Here is a 24,793-nt window from a genome sequence, read left to right as displayed (position 1 = left end):
TGTATCACATTGTCCCAACCCTAGTCCAGACACTACATCACATTGCCCCAACCCTAGTCCACAGACACTAAATCACATTGCCCCAACCCTAGTCCACAGACACTACATCACATTGCCCCAACCCTAGTCCACAGACACTACATCACATTGCCCCAACCCTAGTCCACAGACACTACATCACATTGCCCCAGCCCAAGTCCACATACACTGTATCACATTGCCCCAACCCTAGTCCAGACACTACATCACATTGCCCCAACCCTAGTCCACAGACACTACATCACATTGCCCCAACCCTAGTCCACAGACACTACATCACATTGCCCCAGCCCAAGTCCACAAACACTGTATCACATTGCCCCAATCCTAGTCCAGACACTACATCACATTGCCCCAACCCTAGTCCACAGACACTACATCACATTGCCCCAACCCTAGTCCACAGACACTGCATCACATTGCTCCAACCATAGTCCACAGACACTGCATCACATTGCTCCAACCCTAGTCCACAGACACTGTATCACATTGCCCCAACCCTAGTCCACAGACACTGCATCACATTGCTCCAACCATAGTCCACAGACACTGCATCACATTGCCCCAAACCTAGTCCAGACACTACATCACATTGCCCCAACCCTAGTCCAGACACTACATCACATTGCCCCAACCCTAGTCCAGACACTACATCACATTGCTCCAACCCTAGTCCAGACACTACATCACATTGCCCCAACCCTAGTCCAGACACTACATCACATTGCCCCAACCCTAGTCCAGACACTACATCACATTGCCCCAACCCTAGTCCAGACACTACATCACATTGCCCCAACCCTAGTCCAGACACTACATCACATTGCTCCAACCCTAGTCCAGACACTACATCACATTGCCCCAACCCTAGTCCAGACACTACATCACATTGCCCCAACCCTAGTCCACAGACACTACATCACATTGCCCCAACCCTAGTCCACAGACTCTGTATCACATTGCCCCAACCCTAGTCCACAGACACTGCATCACATTGCTCCAACCATAGTCCACAGACACTGCATCACATTGCCCCAACCATAGTCCACAGACACTACATCACATTGCCCCAGCCCAAGTCCACATACACTGTATCACATTGCCCCAACCCTAGTCCAGACACTACATCACATTGCCCCAACCCTAGTCCACAGACACTACATCACATTGCCCCAACCCTAGTCCACAGACACTACATCACATTGCCCCAGCCCAAGTCCACAAACACTGTATCACATTGCCCCAATCCTAGTCCAGACACTACATCACATTGCCCCAACCCTAGTCCACAGACACTACATCACATTGCCCCAACCCTAGTCCACAGACACTGTATCACATTGCCCCAATCCTAGTCCAGACACTACATCACATTGCCCCAACCCTAGTCCACAGACACTGCATCACATTGCTCCAACCATAGTCCACAGACACTGCATCACATTGCCCCAACCCTAGTCCAGACACTACATCACATTGCCCCAACCCTAGTCCAGACACTACATCACATTGCTCCAACCCTAGTCCAGACACTACATCACATTGCCCCAACCCTAGTCCAGACACTACATCACATTGCCCCAACCCTAGTCCAGACACTACATCACATTGCCCCAACCCTAGTCCAGACACTACATCACATTGCCCCAACCCTAGTCCAGACACTACATCACATTGCTCCAACCCTAGTCCACAGACACTACATCACATTGCCCCAGCCCTAGTCCACAAACAGTGTATCACATTGTCCCAACTCTAGTCCACAAACACTGTATCACATTGCCCCAACCCTAGTCCAGACACTGCATCACATTGCCCCAACCCTAGTCCACAGACACTACATCACATTGCCCCAACCCTAGTCCAGACACTACATCACATTGCTCCAACCCTAGTCCACAGACACTACATCACATTGCCCCAACCCTAGTCCAGACACTACATCACATTGCCCCAACCCTAGTCCACAGACACTACATCACATTGCCCCAACCCTAGTCCAGACACTACATCACATTGCTCCAACCCTAGTCCACAGACACTGTATCACATTGTCCCAACTCTAGTCCACAGACACTGTTTCACATTGCCCCAACCCTAGTCCACAGACACGGTATCACATTGCCCCAGTCCTAGTCTACAAACACTGTATCACATTGCCCCAACCCTAGTCCAGACACTACATCACATTGCCCCAATCCTAGTCCACAAACACTGTATCACATTGTCCCAACTCTAGTCCACAGACACTGTATCACATTGCCCCAACCCTAGTCCAGACACTACATCACATTGCCCCAACCCTAGTCCAGACACTGCATCACATTGCCCCAACCCTAGTCCACAGACACTACATCACATTGCCCCAACCCTAGTCCACAGACACTGCATCACATTGCCCCAACCCTAGTCCACAGACACTACATCACATTGCTCCAACCCTAGTCCACAGACACTGCATCACATTGCCCCAACCCTAGTCCAGACACTGCATCACATTGCCCCAACCCTAGTCCACAGACACTACATCACATTGCCCCAGCCCTAGTCCAGACACTGCATCACATTGCCCCAACCCTAGTCCAGACACTACATCACATTGCTCCAACTCTAGTCCACAGACACTGCATCACATTGCCCCAACCCTAGTCCACATACACTACATCACATTGCTCCAACCCTAGTCCACAGACACTACATCACATTGTCCCAACCCTAGTCCACAGACACTACATCACATGGGCCCAACCCTAGTCCACAGACACTACATCACATTTCCCCAACCCTAGTCCACAGACACTGTATCACATTGTCCCAACTCTAGTCCACAAACACTGTATCACATTGCCCCAACCCTAGTCCAGACACTACATCACATTGCCCCAACCCTAGTCCACAGACACTACATCACATTGCCCCAACCCTCGTCCACAGACACTGTATCACATTGCCCCAACCCTAGTCCACAGACACTACATCACATTGCCCCAGCCCAAGTCCACAAACACTGTATCACATTGCCCCAAGCCTAGTCCAGACACTACATCACATTGCCCCAACCCTAGTCCACAGACACTACATCACATTGCCCCAACCCTAGTCCACAGACACTGTATCACATTGCCCCAACCCTAGTCCACAGACACTGTATCACATTGCCCCAACCCTAGTCCACAGACACTGCATCACATTGCCCCAACCCTAGTCCAGACACCACATCACATTGCCCCAACCCTAGTCCACAGACACTACATCACATTGCCCCAATCCTAGTCCAGACACTACATCACATTGCTCCAACCCTAGTCCAGACATTACATCACATTGCCCCAGCTCTAGTCCACAGACACCGCATCACATTGCCCCAACCCTAGTCCACAGACACTACATCACATTGCCCCAACCCTAGTCCACACACACTACATCACATTGCTCCAACCCTAGCCCACAGACACTGCATCACATTGCCCCAACCCTAGTCCACAGACACTGTATCACATTGCCCCAACCCTAGTCCAGACACTACATCACATTGCCCCAACCCTAGTTCACAGACACTACATCACATTGCCCCAACCCTAGTCCACAGACACTACATCACATTGCCCCAACCCTAGTCCACAGACACTGTATCACATTGCCCCAACCCTAGTCCACAGACACTGCATCACATTGCTCCAACCATAGTCCACAGACACTGCATCACATTGCCCCAACCATAGTCCACAGACACTGCATCACATTGCCCCAGCCCAAGTCCACATACACTGTATCACATTGCCCCAACCCTAGTCCAGACACTACATCACATTGCTCCAACCCTAGTCCACAGACACTACATCACATTGCCCCAACCCTAGTCCACAGACACTACATCACATTGCCCCAGCCCAAGTCCACAAACACTGTATCACATTGCCCCAATCCTAGTCCAGACACTACATCACATTGCCCCAACCCTAGTCCACAGACACTACATCACATTGCCCCAACCCTAGTCCACAGACACTGTATCACATTGCCCCAACCCTAGTCCACAGACACTGCATCACATTGCTCCAACCATAGTCCACAGACACTGCATCACATTGCCCCAACCCTAGTCCAGACACTACATCACATTGCCCCAACCCTAGTCCAGACACTACATCACATTGCCCCAACCCTAGTCCAGACACTACATCACATTGCCCCAACCCTAGTCCAGACACTACATCACATTGCCCCAACCCTAGTCCAGACACTACATCACATTGCCCCAACCCTAGTCCACAGACACTACATCACATTGCCCCAACCCTAGTCCAGACACTACATCACATTGCCCCAACCCTAGTCCAGACACTACATCACATTGCCCCAACCCTAGTCCAGACACTACATCACATTGCCCCAACCCTAGTCCACAGACACTACATCACATTGCCCCAACCCTAGTCCAGACACTACATCACATTGCCCCAACCCTAGTCCAGACACTACATCACATTGCCCCAGCCCTAGTCCACAAACAGTGTATCACATTGTCCCAACTCTAATCCACAAACACTGTATCACATTGTCCCAACTCTAGTCCACAGACACTGTATCACATTGCCCCAACCCTAGTCCAGACACTACATCACATTGCCCCAACCCTAGTCCAGACACTACATCACATTGCTCCAACCCTAGTCCACAGACACTACATCACATTGCCCCAGCCCTAGTCCACAAACAGTGTATCACATTGCCCCAACCCTAGTCCACAGACACTGTATCACATTGCCCCAACCCTAGTTCACACACACTGTATCACATTGCCCCAACCCTAGTCCAGACACTACATCACATTGCTCCAACCCTAGTCCACAGACACTACATCACATTGCCCCAGCCCTAGTCCACAAACACTGTATCACATTGCCCCAACCCTAGTCCAGACACTACATCACATTGCCCCAACCCTAGTCCACAAACACTGTATCACATTGTCCCAACTCTAGTCCACAAACACTGTATCACATTGTCCCAACTCTAGTCCACAGACACTGTTTCACATTGCCCCAACCCTAGTCCACAGACACGGTATCACATTGCCTCAACCCTAGTCCACAGACACGGTATCACATTGCCCCAACCCTAGTTCACACACACTGTATCACATTGCCCCAACCCTAGTCCAGACACTACATCACATTGCCCCAACCCTAGTCCAGACACTACATCACATTGCCCCAACCCTAGTCCAGACACTACATCACATTGCTCCAACCCTAGTCCACAGACACTACATCACATTGCCCCAGCCCTAGTCCACAAACACTGTATCACATTGCCCCAACCCTAGTCCAGACACTACATCACATTGCCCCAACCCTAGTCCACAGACACGACATCACATTGCTCCAACCCTAGTCCAGACACTACATCACATTGCTCCAACCCTAGTCCAGACACTACATCACATTGCCCCAACCCTAGTCCAGACACTACATCACATTGCTCCAACCCTAGTCCAGACACTACATCACATTGCCCCAACCCTAGTCCACAGACACTACATCACATTGCCCCAACCCAGCCTGTGGATTTTGTAGGACTTATCCTCAGTTTGGAACATGGTCTCAGCACCTGTATGGGTTGTTGACCTCCCGAGGCACCAATTAGACCAGCCACTCGCTCCTCCGGGTCTGTTAATGGATGTGTTTGGGGCGGCCCACTGCCTGTCCATCGCCGCTCGTGGCAATTGTGTGACAACTTCTCCTGCAAAAATAACAATGGGAATGGTTACCAGAGTGCCCTTCTGCTATTGTGGCACACACAGATAGGCATCAAAACACTTATATCATACTGTGTGCATTTAATACAATCCCCTGTTTAATGGCCCTGGTAGTTTCACGTGGTTCATGAGGAAGACATCAACATGCAGAAAAATCTTTTAAGATGTCAAAAAGCAGTCTTAATAATGTGTAACGATCATTCATAGCAAATAAGGTGCAATACTAAGCCTACCTACAGCAACATGTGACAGATTTACAATTTAAGTAATCAAGAAATGCATCAATAAAAATATTATTTATTCTCAAGACCCTGCAATGGTCATTCCACCTTTTCCTGCATTGCTTGTGGTTTCTGCGAATGTCATCAACTGAGGAAACCTCCTCAGCAACAGAGGTCCAGAATCGCCTTATACCAGCTGGGTTGGGGGGGGGGTTACTTCGACCCTTCCTATTAAACTCACCCCATCTACTTCAATTGCTGTGATCAGTGTTTCATTGGCATTGGAACTAAATTTCTTGGCCCTCTGCCTGCTATAATCACCCTGCATCTTCCCTTGTCTATAAAAGATGGCAGATTGAGAGCTGGGTGTACTGTGCGTGCATGGGCACACCCTGACAGCTGAAGCTGGGTGTACTGTGTGTGCATGGGCACACCCTGACAGCTGAAGCTGGGTGTACTGTGTGTGCATGGGCACACCCTGACAGCTGAAGCTGGGTGTACTGTGCTGCATGGGCACACCCTGACAGCTGAAGCTGGGTGTACTGTGTTGCATGGGCACACCCTGACAGCTGAAGCTGGGTGTACTGTGCATGCATGGGCACACCCTGACAGCTGAAGCTGGGTGTACTGTGCTGCATGGGCACACCCTGACAGCTGAAGCTGGGTGTACTGTGCTGCATGGGCACACCCTGACAGCTGAAGCTGGGTGTACTGTGTGTGCATGGGCACACCCTGACAGCTGAAGCTGGGTGTACTGTGCTGCATGGGCACACCCTGACAGCTGAAGCTGGGTGTACTGTGCTGCAGGGGCACACCCTGACAGCTGAGAGCTGGGTGTACTGTGCTGCAGGGGCACACCCTGACAGCTGAAGCTGGGTGTACTGTGCTGCATGGGCACACCCTGACAGCTGAAGCTGGGTGTACTGTGCATGCATGGGCACACCCTGACAGCTGAAGCTGGGTGTACTGTGCTGCATGGGCACACCCTGACAGCTGAAGCTGGGTGTACTGTGCTGCATGGGCACACCCTGACAGCTGAAGCTGGGTGTACTGTGCATGCATGGGCACACCCTGACAGCTGAAGCTGGGTGTACTGTGCTGCATGGGCACACCCTGACAGCTGAAGCTGGGTGTACTATGCTGCATGGGCACACCCTGACAGCTGAAGCTGGGTGTACTGTGTATGCATGGGCACACCCTGACAGCTGAAGCTGGGTGTACTGTGCATGCATGGGCACACCCTGACAGCTGAAGCTGGGTGTACTGTGCATGCATGGGCACACCCTGACAGCTGAAGCTGGGTGTACTGTGCATGCATGGGCACACCCTGACAGCTAAAGCTGGGTGTACTGTGCATGCATGGGCACACCCTGACAGCTGAAGCTGGGTGTACTGTGCATGCATGGGCACTCCCTGACAGCTGACCAGAATCGTGGGGGGAAATAAAAAATCGGCGAAAAAAAATGCGTATGCGCAGAAGGTCATGTTTTTTTCAGATCAGTGAATTCGGCTTGGGCGCACAAATGAAATCGTGCAAGGCCAGATTTGCCACTATCGCTGGTCACCATTTGCCGAATTTTGCGGCATCCAGCAATAGCGGTATCCGCCGCTAAAAGAAAAGCCGCGATTATCGTCCAAAAAACGGTGATTGCACTATTTTCCGAATTTCTAGCCCATTGTGTTTAATCAGCTGATATGCATGTTTATTCACAGAGGGCACCGACACTAACACTGCTTACCAAGTGATGTAAAATGATGCAACGTCACAAAAATAATTCTCAGATGGTGAATCACAAATGCATTTTCCATCCTCTGTGTAATATTAAATGATATTTCATTCAGTCTTTCATCAGTCAAACCTCAACCAACAAAAGCATATGGAATTGCATTACCAGAAGCTCCAGACTTGAAGTCATTAATTTAGGCTTAAAAACAGTCACTACCTTTTTGATCACTGCATGTATACAGCTGAAGTGAGATATTTAGTGGGGAGGTTTCCTCTAGTTACAGCATAAATTTCGCAGCAAGATTTCCAAAGTTCTGTATTTCTGAATCCCAAGAGACTATTCAAAGTGGAGCAGGAAGTTTTCCTGGTACGCTTGCCAAAATCCCTCCCTCAACCAACACTGCATAATAATACACTTAATTGCTTTTTGTAGGATCTTGCTGTATACAAAATAGCTGCCACATTTACTTACATAACATCACAAAATAACTGCACTTCAAAGTAATTTATTGAGTGTGATGGGGTTTGGGATGTTGCTGAAATAATGTGAAAAGATGCTAAGAGATCACTTTTAAAATTCTGGCAGAAATAGCGATTGGAGAAAATCTTTGTTGTACTTACAATGTTGCTGATACACTTGGGGAAGCAAAACAGATACTCGCCTACTTTTTGTCATTGATATATGAATTTTTAAAAATATTCTTAATTTATATTACAATCTTAGCGATGGAACAACCGATATTACCCGCACATTACACTGGGGAACTCCAACCAATTTTCAGAAGGTACGTGAGTTTGTAAGTCTGTCTATGTAATCATTTCATTGCACAGATTTCTGTGAACATGATCATCACGGCTGGGATCACAGTGCTGGAGCCTGAAATTAAATCATTTTCTCTTGAACTCCTCAGTTCTTAAATACAAAGCAGAATGTGAAGCTCAGCCGTACAGACCAGGACAGTCGTGGCTTCAATCTTCAACCCGTATTCAGTTAGCTGATCCCAACTAAGGTGGCAATAGATGTGCTCGAACTAATTTCAACACCCCCAATGTGTCAGCTGTGGCTCAAATTGTTGCACTCTCGCCTCCGAGGCAGAAGGTTGTGGGTTCAAGTCCCACTACAGAGTCTCTAGGCTGAAACTGCAGTGCAGTACTGAGGGAGTGCTGCACTATCAGAGGTGCTGTCTTTCAGATGAGATATTAAGTTGAGGCCCTGTCTGCTCTCTCAGGTGGATGTAAAAGATCCCGTGGCACTATTTTGAAGAAGAGCAGGGGAGTTATCCCTTGTGTCCTGGCCAATATTTATCCCTCAATCAACATCTCTAAAAAAATATTATCTGGTCATCATCACATTGTTGTTTGTGGGAGCTTGCTGTGCGCAAATTGGCTGCTGCATTTCCCACATTACAATAGTAACTACACTTCAAAAAGTACTTCATTGACTGTAAAGTGCTTTGGGACGTCCGGTGGTCGTGAAAGACACTATGTAAATGCAAATCTTTCTTTCTTTCATCTTTCTTTCAGTCTAGGGAGCGAAAAATCAGCCATGATTCCCATTCCTGATCACTATCCAGCAAAGTTCCCACTTTGTAGCCCTGAAAATGTACCAGGGATCCAGGCCAGGACTGTGACCTAAACTCCCAGGATGGATTTAAAAGCAAAATCATGGCTCTCCTTACAAAAGGACTGCTGGGAGCAATACACAAGGCTTTCTAGGGGAGGGATAATCCAATGCCCTGGCTTAGACGCGGGCACTGATACTGGACTTTCCAGCCTCTTTACAGAGGGGTGGAGTGTCCAGATGTGCCCCCACCTCACCATTCCCATCCAAATCACAGGACCTCCCCCTGACCCCATGAACTGTGGCAAGGTCAGTGGTAGGGGTCAGAGGTGGGTACATCTTGACACCTATGTCACGATGAGCCACCTCAAGGCCCTATTTACTCCATTAAACCCTTTCATAATTTTGAATACATCTATTATATATCTCTTTTTCCTCCTCTCCTCCAGTGAATACACTCCTAGTCTATGATTAAATTATTCGAGTAGATTTTACACATTTCTGCCCCAGGTTAACAGTTTTGCATGACTGGAGCACGCACCAGGAATCTATGGAATCTACCCAAACATTTTCTAATTTCAGGTATGAGAACATAAGAACATAAGAATTAGGAACAGGAGTAGGCCATCTAGCCCCTCGAGCCTGCTCCGCCATTCAACAAGATCATGGCTGATCTGGCCGTGGACTCAGCTCCACTTACCCGCCCTCTCCCCATAACCCTTAATTCCCTTATTGGTTAAAAATCTATCTATCTGTGATTTGAATATATTCAATGAGCTAGCCTCAACTGCTTCCTTGGGCAGAGAATTCCACAGATTCACAACCCTCTGGGAGAAGAAATTCCTTCTCAACTTGATTTTAAATTGGCTCCCCCGTATTTTGAGGCTGTGCCCCCTAGTTCTAGTCTCCCCGACCAGTGGAAACAACCTCTCTGCCTCTATCTTGTCTATCCCTTTCATTATTTTAAATATTTCTATAAGATCACCCCTCATCCTTCTGAACTCCAACGAGTAAAGACCCAGTCTACTCAATCTATCATCATAAGGTAACCCCCTCATCTCCGGAATTAGCCGAGTGAATCGTCTCTGTACCCCCTCCAAAGCCAGTATATCCTTCCTTAAGTAAGGTGAACAAAACTGCACGCAGTACTCCAGGTGCGGCCTCACCCATATCCTGTACAGTTGCAGCAGGACCTCCCTGCTTTTGTACTCCATCCATCTCGCAATGAAGGCCAACATTCCATTTGCCTTCCTGATTACCTGCTGCACCTGCAAACTAACTTTTTGGGATTCATGCACAAGGACTCCCAGGTCCCTCTGCACCGCAGCATGTTGTAATTTCTCCCCGTTCAAATAATATTCCCTTTTATTGTTTTTTTCCCAAGGTGGATGATCTCACATTTTCCGACATTGTATTCCAACCTTAGCCCCTTCGCTTAACCTATCTAAATCTCTTTGCAGCCTCTCTGTGTCCTCTACACAACCCGCTTTCCCATCATACCATGTCCATGGTTCCAACATGGCTCCAAGGGAATTAAGGGTTACGGGGAGCGGGCGGGTAAGTGGAGCTGAGTCCACGGCCAGATCAGCCATGATCTTGTTGAATGGCGGAGCAGGCTCGAGGGGCTAGATGGCCTACTCCTGTTCCTAATTCTTATGTTTTTATGTTCTTTTAACATCTCTCCTATAATAGGATATCCAAAATCACATCCGAAACTCCAATTGTGGCTGAACCAATGTCTTGTACAAATTCATCATCTCTTTGATTTTATAGTCAATGTTCCATATATAAATTCCAGAATTCCATTTCCCCCTTTCCCGGCTTTTTCCACCTCAAATCTTTCGTTTAAAGATTTGTAATAACTGCAGGTCTCTGTTCCTCCATTCAATTGAAAAGCAGTTCTGTTTATATCTTCTCTTACATTTTTAATAATACTTATTAACATTCTAATAAAACTGTAACAATGTTTAAAGATTTCAAAATAATTATACTGTTTTATTCAGATATTCTCATAAAAGGAAGTGTTCCAAAATTACTTCTTGAGCAGTGTTGTGAAATTGTGCCAAAACATCTAAATCAGTTGCATTTACTAAAACCAGCAGATTTCCTCAATTAAACACAACTTAAAATCTCACTCTAATTTATCGATTTCGAATTATCCTGTCCTTTAACGAATGGTTTATTTGATATATTTATCAGGAGGCATACACTCGGGTGCTGATGGGGCACATTGACTTGGCTCGATCTATCTTCCCTGCTGGAACAATTGGTAAGTCAACAATGGAGTGAACAAGCCCTATTTGATGAATGTGTGCATTCAGCAGGGAGCCTTGCCTTGTAGCTGTGCACTTCAGGAAGCTTTGGGTGCACTGTCCATGATTTTCCAACCATTCATATGCTGGTAGGCCCAATAAGTGGGCTGCAGATAGTGACACCACTATTCCCAGCCAGTGGAGATGATTGGTTAATTCTCCTGTCAATCACGGCGGGCATGCCTGGGATTGATTATACACACATAATTTGTGTGTAACTATTCCTCTCTCATTGCAGTTTGTTGGAGAAATAATTAATTTGTATTATGTAACTATCCTTCACTCATTGCATTTTGCTGGAGAAATCACCCTGCATTTCTGTGTCAGCTGTAGCTCAGTGGGGTAGCACACTCGCCTCTGGAGTGCTGAGGGAGCGCTGCACTGTCAGAGGTGCCATCTTTGAGATGAGACGTTAAACCAAGGCCCCATCTGCTCTCTCAGGTGGACGTAAAAGATCCCATGGCACTATTTCGAAGAAGAGCAGGGGAGTTATCCCCAGTGTCCTGGCCAATATTTATCCCTCAATCAACATAACAAAAAAACAGATTACCTGGCTATTATCACATTGCTGTGTGTGGGAGCTTGCTGTGCACAAATTGGCTGCCGCGTTCCCACATTACAACAGTGACTACACTCCAAAAGTACTTCATTGGCTGTAAAGCACTTTGAGACATCTGGTGGTCATGAAAGGCGCTACATAAATCCAAGTCTTTCTTTTGCATTTATCAGGAAATGTTACTGCAGTTTCTGTCAGAGACTCTTTATAAATAGACTCTGTAGACAGTTTACTACAGTGTGCTATTTAAATAGACTCTGTTTGCTGAGTAAAATAGACTCTTTGCTATAAGCCCTGCTGTAAATCCCACCCTACCTCCAAGGCTAACATAGTGGTGAATAGATACTCTGCAATAAGTTGGTAATTCCAGTCTATTTGATTAAAAATATTACCCAGGAGTGATCCATCCTGTTACCTGTAGAAGAACTGTTAACCCACCAGGGTGTTAATATGTGTTCGTTAGGGGCACAACTGCCTTTTAGTTGAGGGGTACATTTGTAAGCAATGACTTCCTTGAGGGCTTTTCACACAAACCCATCATAAAGCAATACTGTGTGCTATTTCTTTTTTTTTAGCATTTTGTATTAGCTTTTTGTGAGCTTTTTTATTTGAGGTTTGTCATGCCTCTGCTTATCCATGCTCCCATTTCCACTTCACCACATAGATTTTTACTCCACCAACACACCGCCACACACAATATTATGCTTAAAAAGTCCCTTGCTTTACAAACAGGCCATTGGGTTGGGAGAGGCGGGGGGTATTGCTGCTTGTACTCACTTTCCTGATTGATCAGTAAATCACTTTCTGCAAACTTGAATGATTTATAACATTCACTTGGAGGTGAGATTACAGTCTTCAAACCACATTCCACTTTAATTTTCTTTAGCACTGTACTACTCCCTTCTCCTGGAGGTGTTGACTCCTGGTTGAAGGAAATTTGACACCTCGCCCAAGTGGCCACTGTTTTTTGTATGGGCCTTACCAGTGATTGGTAGTAGCCTGTTTAACCACTAGGGCATCAAACCTGAGCGTGACACTGTTCTACATGTACCCTTCCAGCAGGAATCACTGGGTAGCAATCAAGAGGAGAGTCCACAGCTGATTTTCTCCTCCTTAACCTGAGGGCACTGAGGTTAATCATACCCACCTCTATTGCCGCCTGGCTGAAATCAGCTAACTGACTAGAGGGCAAATCTGGCAGTTTCTTGGTCTCTCTTCTCCTTTACAATGCTCCTTAAAACCTAACTCTTTTTTGGTCACCTGTCCTAATGTCTCCTTATGTGGCTCAGTGTCAAATTTTGTTTGATAATGCTCCTGTGAAGCAACTTGGGACATTTTACTACATTAAAGGCACTATATAAATGCCAGTTATTGTTGTATAGCTCAGCTGCTCATTTTCTGAGCCACTGAGGAGCTCATCATTCTCCAGTACTTTCAGAGCAATGGACAATATATAGCAGCCTTGTTAACGACACCAGGCAGCCCAAGAATGGATATTTAAAAAAAATTTGGAGCACTTTATATAAGATTTTTGTTTAGTTTGTGAGCCATATGAGTACATTTCTGAAAGATTAGGGGATTCGATATTGCCCCATTTGGGTGATACCAAATTTTGACCCACTAGGTGTTTGGGCATTTTTAGGGATCCCAAAGGTAGCTCTGGGTGTTGGCTGACTTTAAATATATAAAATTCTGTGCATCCTATACTAATAATGTAATTACCATTAGGGAATGTGCTTGACATATGGGCTCGACACGCTTTGTGGGAAGTGGGATTGAACTACAAACACGGAACAGGACATGGAATCGGCAACTTCCTCGGTGTTCATGAATGTAAGCATGTTCAAGCTATTAATCATTACACTTCCTCCCTGTAGATTAAGCAAGCACATGTCAAATAGCTCCTACATTCCAACAGTGGCCATACATCAAAAGTACTTCATTGACTGCAAAGCACTTTGGAAACATCCTGAGGTTTTTATAGTACTATATAAATGCACATCTTACTTTTTCTGCATTCAATATACTAAAAAGTTAATGTTTCATTTTAAAAGCATTTGGGTGTAAGAAACGTTCAGCATTATGAAGGGGATTGACCAAACTGATCCAGGAAATCCTTCACCGTGGTGAAGGTTTGAAAAACCAACACAAGTTAAAATTAGCATGTTAGGAGTAAGAAGGGAATTCAGGTTTTCACTCAAAGGGAAATCAACTTGTGGAGTAAGTTATTGGGAAAGACCACTGAATCAGACGGTATTAGGGTAAATTTTTGGCTTGCCCTCCCAATGGAGAATTCCATCCACTGGCAGCACACAATGCACATTTCTGGTTGGAAAATGAACCCTTATAAATAGATTGATGGGTTAATGACATGCATTATGGGGAGGCAAGAGATTGAGAGCAATGGGTACGAATAGGGTTGATCTATCAAAAAGGGACAAACATATTTGGCCTAATAGACTTTTCCTAAAAATTCCCATATTGCCATTGTACATATTTTACACTGTTACTTCGAACAACATTTTAATGTTTGTCAACCAGAATGGCTGTGAGTTTATATATGGGTATCATTCTCAAAAAATCTGGCCTTGAAATTACCCTGCGAAATACTAATATACGAATACTCAATGCATTGGTCTGAAATTGCTCTTGGATGCCAGTCTGCTGGCCCAGCTGAAACTCTCCCTGGTGAATGCCAAACACTCTCCCCTTTAAGTGAAGGGGAGAGTGGGTGATGCAAATGTGTCGTGATGTCATCTCCGCTCCACCGCTGAGTGACAGTGGTGGAGACTGGGTTCTGCCCCAATCTCCACCCCGCACCAGGACTTACCGCCCCCATTATGATCAACTTCTGGTCCGACGAGAAAACATTTTTAAAGTGGAGAAAATCGCTTGGAAGGCCACCTCATTGCAGCAGGCGGTAAAAAAAGGTAAAAACTCATGGGTGAGGCAGCTTTCTGGTGTGTTTAAATTCAGGCCCCAGGTTATCTCAACATCGGCGGCAGGAAAATTAATGGATTCCCTACTAAAGGAGAAAGTAGAAGAACATCTAGAAACCAAAAATACAATAATGAATAATCAGTATGGATTTCAAAAGGGAAAGTTTTGCTTGACCAACCTCATTGAATTTTTTGAAGAGGTAACGGAGAGAATAGACAATGGTAACGCAGTAGATGTAATTTATCTAGATTTTCAAAAGGCCTTTGATAAGATACCCCATAATAGACTGATGAACAACGTCAGAGAATGCAGAGTCAGAGGACAAGTAGCAGAATGGATAGCTAGTTGGCTTCAAGACAGAAAGCAGAAGGTAGGGGTAGAAATGGCAGAGGTGGATAGTGATGTACCACAAGGATCAGTGCCGGGACCACTGTTGTTCACAACTTATATTAACGGTTTAGACTTTGGAATCAAAATCACAATGTCTAAATTTGAGGATGACATTAAATTGGGGTGGAATGGCCAATACTGAGGAGAACTGCAACAAATTACAGGAGGACATCAATAAACTTGCAGAATAGAGGTATTATTGGCAAATTAAGTTCAACACGGATAAATGTGAGATAATTGCTCGAAAATTGTGGTTGGACGCAGCACGCAGGCGGACGCCTCCAACCGAAATGTTTTTTTCTAAAATACCTAGTGGTACCACAGGGAGTGGTTGAAGCGAATAGTATAGATGCATTTAAGGAGAGGCTACACAAGCATATGAGGGAGAAGGGAATAGAGGGTTATGCTGATAGAATTAGATGAGGAAAGACGGGAGGAGGCTCGAGTGGAGCATAAACACCAGCATGGCCTCTTTCTGTGCCATACATCAGATGTAATCCTATGTAAAGTCCTCTTAATTCAACTTTTTGCAGGTAACAGGTAGCATTAAAGCCCCCGAATTCTTAGCCCAATAACTTTTCAACCACATAAAACCTACAAACATTACAATGTGAACTTTTGATGAAGAACATATGCAATATTATTTGAATACGTAAGACATTCATAGATTTTGGTGAAGAAGTGTTACTTCAATCCAGACTCCTCATACATATTTATATGTGTTTGTATGGGATGATGTGTATTTGTGCACATTTTACATGCTGAGTATATGTGTATGCACCTGTAGACCAGGCACTTTACGTGTGTACACATCAGGCATTGTGGGTACGTGTTTGTGTGTGTGCACATGAGTACATCAGGATGTGTGTCTGTGTGTACATGAATTCATCAAATGCTGTATGTGTTTGTGTGTGTCCATTAGATGCTCTGTGTGTGTATATCTGTGTGTGTCAGTACGTGGGTTTATTTAAAATGAACCCTGATACAGCAAGTGTAATTTGGATCAACTATATTACAAAATGATGGCCAGTTTCAGATCTGATTTAACTTTCAAACTGTTAAGTATCGAATAACTCCACGAGGCTAAGTACGGTGAGCTAGTTCAGGCATGATCTTACTTCAGTTTATTTATTCTCAAAGTGAGGATTCAACATGACTGCCAACATTATATACACGGCTTGCACGTGTCTGCCAGTGACCATTAGGACTCCGACAATTGTGGCCTCCGGTGGCAGGTAAAACCCAGTTAACATACATAACATCATTCCCCCAAAGTCCTTGGTACAGGTTGTATTTACAAGTTGAGATGGTCCGGGGCCTTCCGCTCCCTGGTTGATCTTCTCAGTTTGAACCCAAGCTTGGGTGAGTATGTAGGACCATTGCTGCATTGCGGAGCAGTCGGTCTGACAGGACTGTCGGGGATGGTAGGTTCGTCTGTGAATGACACAAGGATCAACTGATGGTTGGATGTGTGTTGGTTGGTCGATGATGATGTTCTGGGTTGTCTGTGATTCACAGTTTGGTTGGGTCGATGTGCCTCTTGCATATTTGGCCATTTAACAGTTTGACTACAAACACCCTGTTCCCATCCTTGGCCAAAACCGTGCCAGTAACCCACTTTGGACCATGGCCATAATTCAGAACAAACACAGGGCCATTAACAGCAATGTCACGTGATAAGGCCGTGTGATCGTGGTACCATTGCTGTCGTTGCCTTCTGGTTTCAACGTGATCATTGAGATCCTGCCCATTGAGGGAGAGCCTGGTTTTGAGGCCTCTCTTCATTAACAGCTCGGCAGGAGGGACCCCGGTGAGCGAGTGGGGTCTCATCCGGTAACTGAGCAGAATGTGGGACAAGCGGGTCTGTGGGGAGCCGTGAGTCACGTGTTTTAGGTTCTGCTTAATGGACAACCCACTCCGCTTGACCGTTAGACGCGGGTTTGAAAGGGGCAAGCCTGACATGCTTGATGCCATTACAGGTCATAAACTCGTGGAACTCTGAACTGGTGAAACATGGTCCATTGTCGCTGACAAGAACGTCGGGCAGGCCATGGGTGGCGAACGTGGCCCGGAGGCTTTCAATAGTGGCTGTGGACGTGCTGGATGACATGATTACGCATTCAATCCATTTGGAGTAAGCGTCCACTACCACTAAAAACATATTGCCGAGAAAGGGGCCGGCAAAGTCGATGTAGATCTTTGACCACGGTTTTGATGGCCATGACCACAGACTCAGCGGAGCCTCCACAGGTGCGTTACTCAGTTGCATGCAAGTGTTGCACTGATGCACGCATGTCTCCAAGTCCCAGTCAATGCCAGGCCACCAAACGTGAGACCTGGCAATGGCTTTCATCATGACAATGCCTGGGTGGGTACTGTGTAAATCTCACACAAAAGTTTCCCTGCCTTTTTTTGGCATAACAACACGATTATCCCATAACAGACGATCAGATTGAATAGACAATTTATCTTTGCGGTGGCTATAAGGCTTAATTTCATACTGCATTTCCCTGAGATCCTGGATCCTGGCTGGTCCAGGTCCTAATTTGGCGAGCCGTGACGGGTGACCCCTCAGTCTCGAAGGCATCCATGACCAGCAGTAAGTCTGCGGGCTGCGGCATTTATACCCCAGTTGTGGGCAATGGTAGCCGGCTAAGTGCATCAGCACATTTCAGTGCCTGGTCTGTGGTGGATGACATAATCATACGCGGATAGTCAATGCCCATCTTTGGATGTGGGGCGAGGCATTGGTGTTTATACCTTTGTTCTCAGAAAACAATGAAATGAGCGGCTTGTGGTCTGATTCAAGCTCAACCGAAGCCCAAACAGGTATTGGTGAATTTTCCTAACCCCATATACACATGCTAAAGCCTTTATCTACCATACTATAGGCTCTTTCAGCCTTAGACAGACTTCAATATGCATATGCAACTGGTTGGAGTTTGCCTGATACATTGGCTTGCTGGAGTACACAACTGACCCCATATGATGAGGCGTCGCAGGCCAGCACTAACCGCTTACATGGGTCATAGTGTACCAGTAATTAATTGGAGCATAGCAGGTTCCTGGCCTTCTCAAAGGCTCTGCCTTGAGATTTGTCCCAAACCCAGTCATTACCCTTTCTCAGCAACATGTGCAAGGACTCTAGCAATGTGCTCAAACTAGGTCGAAAGTTACCGAAATAGCTGAGAAGACCCAGGAACGATCGCAGCTCCGTCTCACTCTGGGGTCTGGGTGCATTCTTGATGGCCTCTGTCTTCGAGTCCGTAGGCCTGATGCCATCTGCTGCAATCTTTCTCACCAGGAATTCAACTTCTGGTGCTATGAAAATGCACTTGGAGCGTTTTAGCCTGAGTCCCACTCTGTCCAGGCGACATAGAATCTCTTCCAGGTTGTGCAGGTGTTCGGTGGTGTCGCGACCGGTGATCAGGATGTCATCTTGGAACACGACGGTTCTCGGGACGGACTTCAACAACTCTTTATGTTTCTCTGAAATATGGTTGCTGCCGAGCGAATTCCGAAGGGCACCTGTGGTATATAAACCGTCCTTTGTGCGTGTTGATGTAAGTCAGTATTTTCGACGATTCGACCAACCCCTGTGTTATGTAAGCGGAGGTCAGGTCCAATTTGGTGAACGACTTACCCTCCCCTGCTAGCGTTGCAAACAGGTCATCAGCCTTGGGTAACGGATACTGATCTGTATCGAGACTCGTTGATCGTTACCTTGTAGTCGCCGCAGACCCTGACCGTGCCATCACTTTTCAACACCGGGACAATTGGACTGGCCCATTCGCTGAACTCGACTGGTGATATGATTCCTTCCCGTTGAAGTCTGTCCAGTTCGATCTCGACCTTCTCCCTCATCATGTACGGAACTGCCCGAGCCTTGTGATGGACGGGTCTTGAATCCGGGCCTAGGTGGATCTGCACCTTGGCTCCCGTAAAGTTGCCGATGCCTGGTTCAAACAACGAGGGAAACTTGCTCAGCACTTGAGCACACGAAGCATCACCCACTGATGATAAGGCTTTAATATCGTTCCACTTCCATTTAATTTTCTCAAGCCAGCTCCTGCCGAACAGCGTTGGGCCATTGCCTGGAACGATCCACAACGATAAAACATGCACAGCTCCATCGTACGATACCTTTACTGCCGCGCTGCCAATGACTGGTTTGAGCTCTTTGGTGTAGGTACGCAGCTTTGCATTGATTGGGCTCAGTTGGGTCTTTTTGCCTTCGTGTCCCACAGCTTTTCGAAAGCCTTCCGGCTCATTATTGACTGACTCGCACCTGTGTAAAATTCCATGGGTACTGGAACCCCATTTAATTTAACTTCCAGCATTATCGGAGGATTTTGGTAAAAGAATGTACCCCATACACTTCTTCGTCCTGTACCTCGGGTTGAGTTGCCGCTTGATCCACGCTGGATCGATCATCCTCAGCCACGTGATATGTCACAGCACGCTTGCTCGGTTGCGGACACATTTGCTGAAGGTGCCCCATTGTTGCACAGCCTTTGCACACGTATTGCTTGAAACGGCAATGATGGGCCCGATGATAGCCCCCGCAACGCCAACAAGGCGAGATTTGATTCACCCCCGATGGCGGACTTTGAGCAGTTACAGGTGTACAAACGAGGACGAGTAGGCCCTGCCATGTGCAGCTCTGTCTGCCGATGATATTATTTTATGCACAGTACTTGCCAGTGAGTTTCAATGCTGGGAAGATATCTGTTTCGAGTTTTCGTCCGTGGACAAGCATGCCTGGGCGATCGTGATAGCCCTGCTCAGGTCTAGAGATTCAGCAGCCAGCAGCTTTCGAAGGATGACCTCATGGCCAATGCCAAGCATGAAAAAGTCCCGCAGCATTTCCTCCAACGCAGCTCCGAAGTTGCACGACTCAGCGAGACGTCTCAGGTCAGTGACAAATTCCACCATGTCCTGACCCTCAGAGCGATTGTGCATATAGAAATGATACCTCGCCATGATGATGCTTTCCTTCGGTTTAAAGTGGTTCCGAACCAGCGTACACAATTCATCGTAAGTCTTATTCGTTGGTTGAGTAGATGAGAGTGGATTCTTGATAAGGCTATAAATTTTTGAGCTACCAGCGGTGAGGAGAACCGCCCTGCGCTTAATTGCGTTATCGGTTCCTTCCAATCCGTTGGCTTCGAAGTACTGGCCAAGGCGATCGGTGAAATCCTCCCAGTCTTCCCCTTCCACGAATCTCTTCAAAAGTCCAACAGACATGGTTGCGTGAAAGTTCATATTTTTAACTCGTTGCCAATTGTTAAGTATCGAATAACTCCACGAGGCTAACTACGGTGAGTTAGTTCAGGCAAGACCTTACTCCAGTTTATTTATTCCCAAAGTGAGGATTCAACATGGCTGCCTACATTATATACACAGCTTGCACGTGTCGGCCAGTGACCATCAGGACTCCGACAGTCCTGCCCTCTGGTGGCAGGTAAAACCCAGTTAACATACATAACGCAAACAGTCATATAAAGAGGTACAGTATTGGAGTCAATTAATTGGTGTAGTGACCAGCAGCTATAACAAATATTCTAGGGTTGTATCTCGTAACAGTTTCACTGGCCCTCACTCTCAGATATTTTTGTAAACATTTTTCATTTCTGTTTCACAGGTATCTACACAAAGGGCTAACAGCATTCACATAATAGACCAATAAAATGATCCCAAATGTTTATTTATATTTTTACTGCAGGGAAGTTGTTGCATGTGTTGGTTATTCAGAACCTTGAGAGTCAGCAAGTTATCAGCAATATTCCAAATTATTTGTTCAGAAAACATAAATTGAATTTTGCTTATATTTCTGTTTATGTATAGGGCCAGTTGGCATTGGGAGCTCTTATACTTGGAACCTTGAGGAGGGAATGTTTACATCTATTGGTAAGCATTTCTTATTAGAAGGTTATTTAAACAACAAATGGTGCTCATGAAGGAAAACCTAGAATTCAGATAGTATTAGGTTTGTTGAATTCTTCAATTTCAAACCCATATTAGGACTAGGGTGGGGGAATGGGGGTGGTAGGCAGGGGGAGAGAATCAAAGACTAGAAAGGCATATTTTTTACATTTGGATTAAAAACCTTTTAAATTGTACCAGAGAGAAAGAGGAAACTTGCACTTATATAGCATTTTATTACACCCTCAAGCACTTCAATTACGTTTAAAGTGTAGTCACTGTTCTTAACTAGGGAAACGCTGCAGCCAATTTGTGTACAGCAAGGTCTGGCAAACAGCAAATTAAATGATCAGTTTTTGTTGATGTCGGTTGAGTGATCAATGTTGGCCGGTACGCCAGCAGAACTCCCTGTTATTCTTTGAATAATGCCATCCACCTAAATAAATAGGGCCTCAGTTTAACATCTCATCCAAAAGATAGCACCTCTGACAATATGGTGACGTATCAGTTTTAGAGTTTGTGTTGAAGACATATGGGGATTCAAGATCAAATCCAGTATTTGGATCAAGCAGGGATGTGAGAAGGAGGAAAGGGAGGTGAGGGAGGAAGAAGAATGGAGAACTGGGGGAGGGGAGAACAGTAAATATTATTAGTATAAAGGCGGTGGGCACTTGAGCCATTTTATGGTGTTCTCTGGGCATCCACCCTGTGGGGGATGGGGCGAGAAATGTTCACATTATCATTGTTTGCTTTTTCATGAGGCTGCAGATACTGTTTTTTTTATGGGTTTCTTGACAAGACGTATGCTGGTTTCGGAATGGCAATTAATTTCTCTTCAACCAGCTGTCATTCGGAAGCCAGCATTGTGGTCACAAGATTTGGGTGATGTTATCCTCATAATCCTCCTGCCTCCTCTTCTGATATGAGCATGGCGAGAGGTAGGCTCAAAGAAATAGCACCCCGCCAATTGGGATTTCAGAACTCACGCAAAAAGGTGTAGAGACACAGCAGAACCAGATCATGACCCAAAATTCCTCCCTACCTACCCAGACAATAATGAATTAATATTAACAGAGGGCAAGAATTTCCATCCTGATTTTCTTTGATCAAAGGTCATTTTTATTACTGGCTCTTAATCCTTCATATTAACAATGATATCTTTAACCACACCACTTCTATATCTGTATGCCAAAGTGTTTATGTCCTGAACTACCTACCACATGTTGCAACTACTGGTATAAAGTGCAAATTGAATCACCACTAAACTTCATTAGTGCTATAGTACTGGTGGAGGAATCAAGGTTCACTCGGTCAAAAGGTTCAATACAGATGAGGAAGGACTATATTAACCCATCTATCTGGAGAAAAAAATGCAACTCACCATCACAGTATCCAACTGTTTCTTAAATGACTCCAAGATTTTTGCCTCAACTAGCCTATTACAAGAATTGATCACCCTTTGTGTGAAGAATAATTTGATATCAGGCCTAAATTTGCACCTGTGGCCTCTTCTCCAAGGGTAGCTCTTTATGTTGTGAATCATACTTGTTAATTTTTCCACTTCCAGAGCCTGGTTATTATCAAGATAATGAATTTGGTATTCGGATTGAAGATGTTGCCATGGTAATAAAGGCAGAAACTAAGGTAACATCTGTGTCTGTGTTGTACCTCAAGCAAACGAGTAAGACTTTCCCGTTTAACCAATAAGGGAATTAAGGGTTACGGGGAGAGGGCGGGTAAGTGGAGCTGAATCCACGGCCAGATCAGCCATGATCTTGTTGAATGGCGGAGCAGGCTCGAGGGGCTAGATGGCCTACTCCTGTTCCTAATTCTTATGTTCTTATGTTCTTATGTGAACAGGAAACCTTTTATAAATGCACTGTATTTGGACCACATAAGTACTTTTGCATCTTCAGCACCAACTAATGTTTAATATACCTTTCCTTGGCCCCTTGCTTGAATACATTCACAATAGCTTGCTTCCTTCAGGCATTGTTCCTGCTCCTTCAAAACAGCTGTCACCTATTCTCCCTTCACAAATTGTCCCTTTTAATTCCTCTATTATCTCCAACTATTACCCTAACTATAACTTCCCTTTTCTCTCTAAGCTCCTTGAACCTACCATCACTCCCAGCCAGATTAATGTTTACCTTGCCTATCATTCTCTACCTAAATCTGGAGTCCAATTTCTGGCCTGCCAACAGCAGGGAGTCAGATTCACCTTTGTGTTTATAGCTATGATATATGCTCAAAGGATCAGGATGTTGAAACAGTTTGGGTGGAGATAAGGAATAATAAGGGGAAAAAGTCACTGGTGCACGTAGTATATAGGCCCCCTAACAGTAGCAACTCTGTTAGTCGGAGCATAAACCAGGAAATAATGAGGGCTTGTAAAAAGGGAATAGCAATAATCATGGGTGATTTTAACCTTCATATTGATTGGACAAATCAAATTGGTCAGGGTAACCTTGAGGAAGAGTTCATAGAGTGCATAAGGGATGGGTTCCTTGAGCAGTATGTAAGGGAACCAACCAGGGGGCAGGCTATCTTAGATCTGGTCCTGTGTAATGAGACAGGATTAATAAACAATCTCCTAGTAAAGGATCCCTCGGAATGAGTGATCATAGCATGATTGAATTTCAAATTCAGATGGAGGGTGAGGAAGTTGGATCTCTAACCAGCGTACTAAGCTTAAATAAAGGAGACTATGAAGGTATGAGGGCAGAGTTGGCTAAAGTGGACTGGGAAAATAGATTAAAGTGTAGGGCGGTTGATGAACAGTGGTGTACATTTACAGAGATAATTCACAACTCTCAAGAAAAATATATTGCAGTGAGGAGGAAAGGGTGCAAGAGAAAAGATAGCCATCCGTGGCTAACTAAAGAAATAAAGGACAGTATCTGATTAACAACAAGGGCATACAAAGTGGCAAAAACTAATGGGAGGATAGAAGATTGGGAAGCTTTTAAAAGCCAGTAAAGAATGACTAAAAACATGATTAAGAAAAGGAAGATAGACTATGAAAGTAAACTAGCACAAAATATAAAAACAGATAGCAAGAGTTTCTATAGGTATATAAAAAAAAAAATAGTGGCTAAAATAAATGTTGGTCCCTTAGAGGACGAGACCGGGGAATTAGTAATGGGGAACATGGAGATGGCAGAAACTCTAAACAAGTATTTTGTATCAGTTTTTACGGTAGAAGACACTAACAATATTCCAACAGTGGATAGTCAAGGGGCTATAGGGGTGGGGGGGGAGGAACTTAACACAATCACAATCACTAAGGAGGCGGTGCTCAGTAAGATAATGGGACTAAAGGCAGATAAATCCCCTGGACCTGATGGCTTGCATCCTAGGGT

General features: G+C 45.5%; 1 protein-coding gene across 1 annotated transcript in view; it reads left to right on the top strand.

The window, feature by feature from the left end:
- The window catches only part of xpnpep2 (X-prolyl aminopeptidase (aminopeptidase P) 2, membrane-bound), a 156,525-nt gene that overhangs the window by 117,429 nt on the left and 14,303 nt on the right, over nucleotides 1–24,793 (top strand). The window contains exons 15-19 of the mRNA XM_070882526.1: nucleotides 8,472–8,532; nucleotides 11,508–11,577; nucleotides 13,905–14,009; nucleotides 21,354–21,416; nucleotides 22,999–23,075. Of these exons, the coding sequence (XP_070738627.1) occupies nucleotides 8,472–8,532; nucleotides 11,508–11,577; nucleotides 13,905–14,009; nucleotides 21,354–21,416; nucleotides 22,999–23,075 (376 nt within the window). The remainder of the gene's footprint in view (nucleotides 1–8,471; nucleotides 8,533–11,507; nucleotides 11,578–13,904; nucleotides 14,010–21,353; nucleotides 21,417–22,998; nucleotides 23,076–24,793) is intronic.

The sequence above is a fragment of the Pristiophorus japonicus genome, chromosome 6 (assembly GCF_044704955.1).
Source record: "Pristiophorus japonicus isolate sPriJap1 chromosome 6, sPriJap1.hap1, whole genome shotgun sequence".
Taxonomy (NCBI): domain Eukaryota; kingdom Metazoa; phylum Chordata; class Chondrichthyes; family Pristiophoridae; genus Pristiophorus; species Pristiophorus japonicus.
This window is presented reverse-complemented; position numbering and strand designations above follow the sequence as displayed.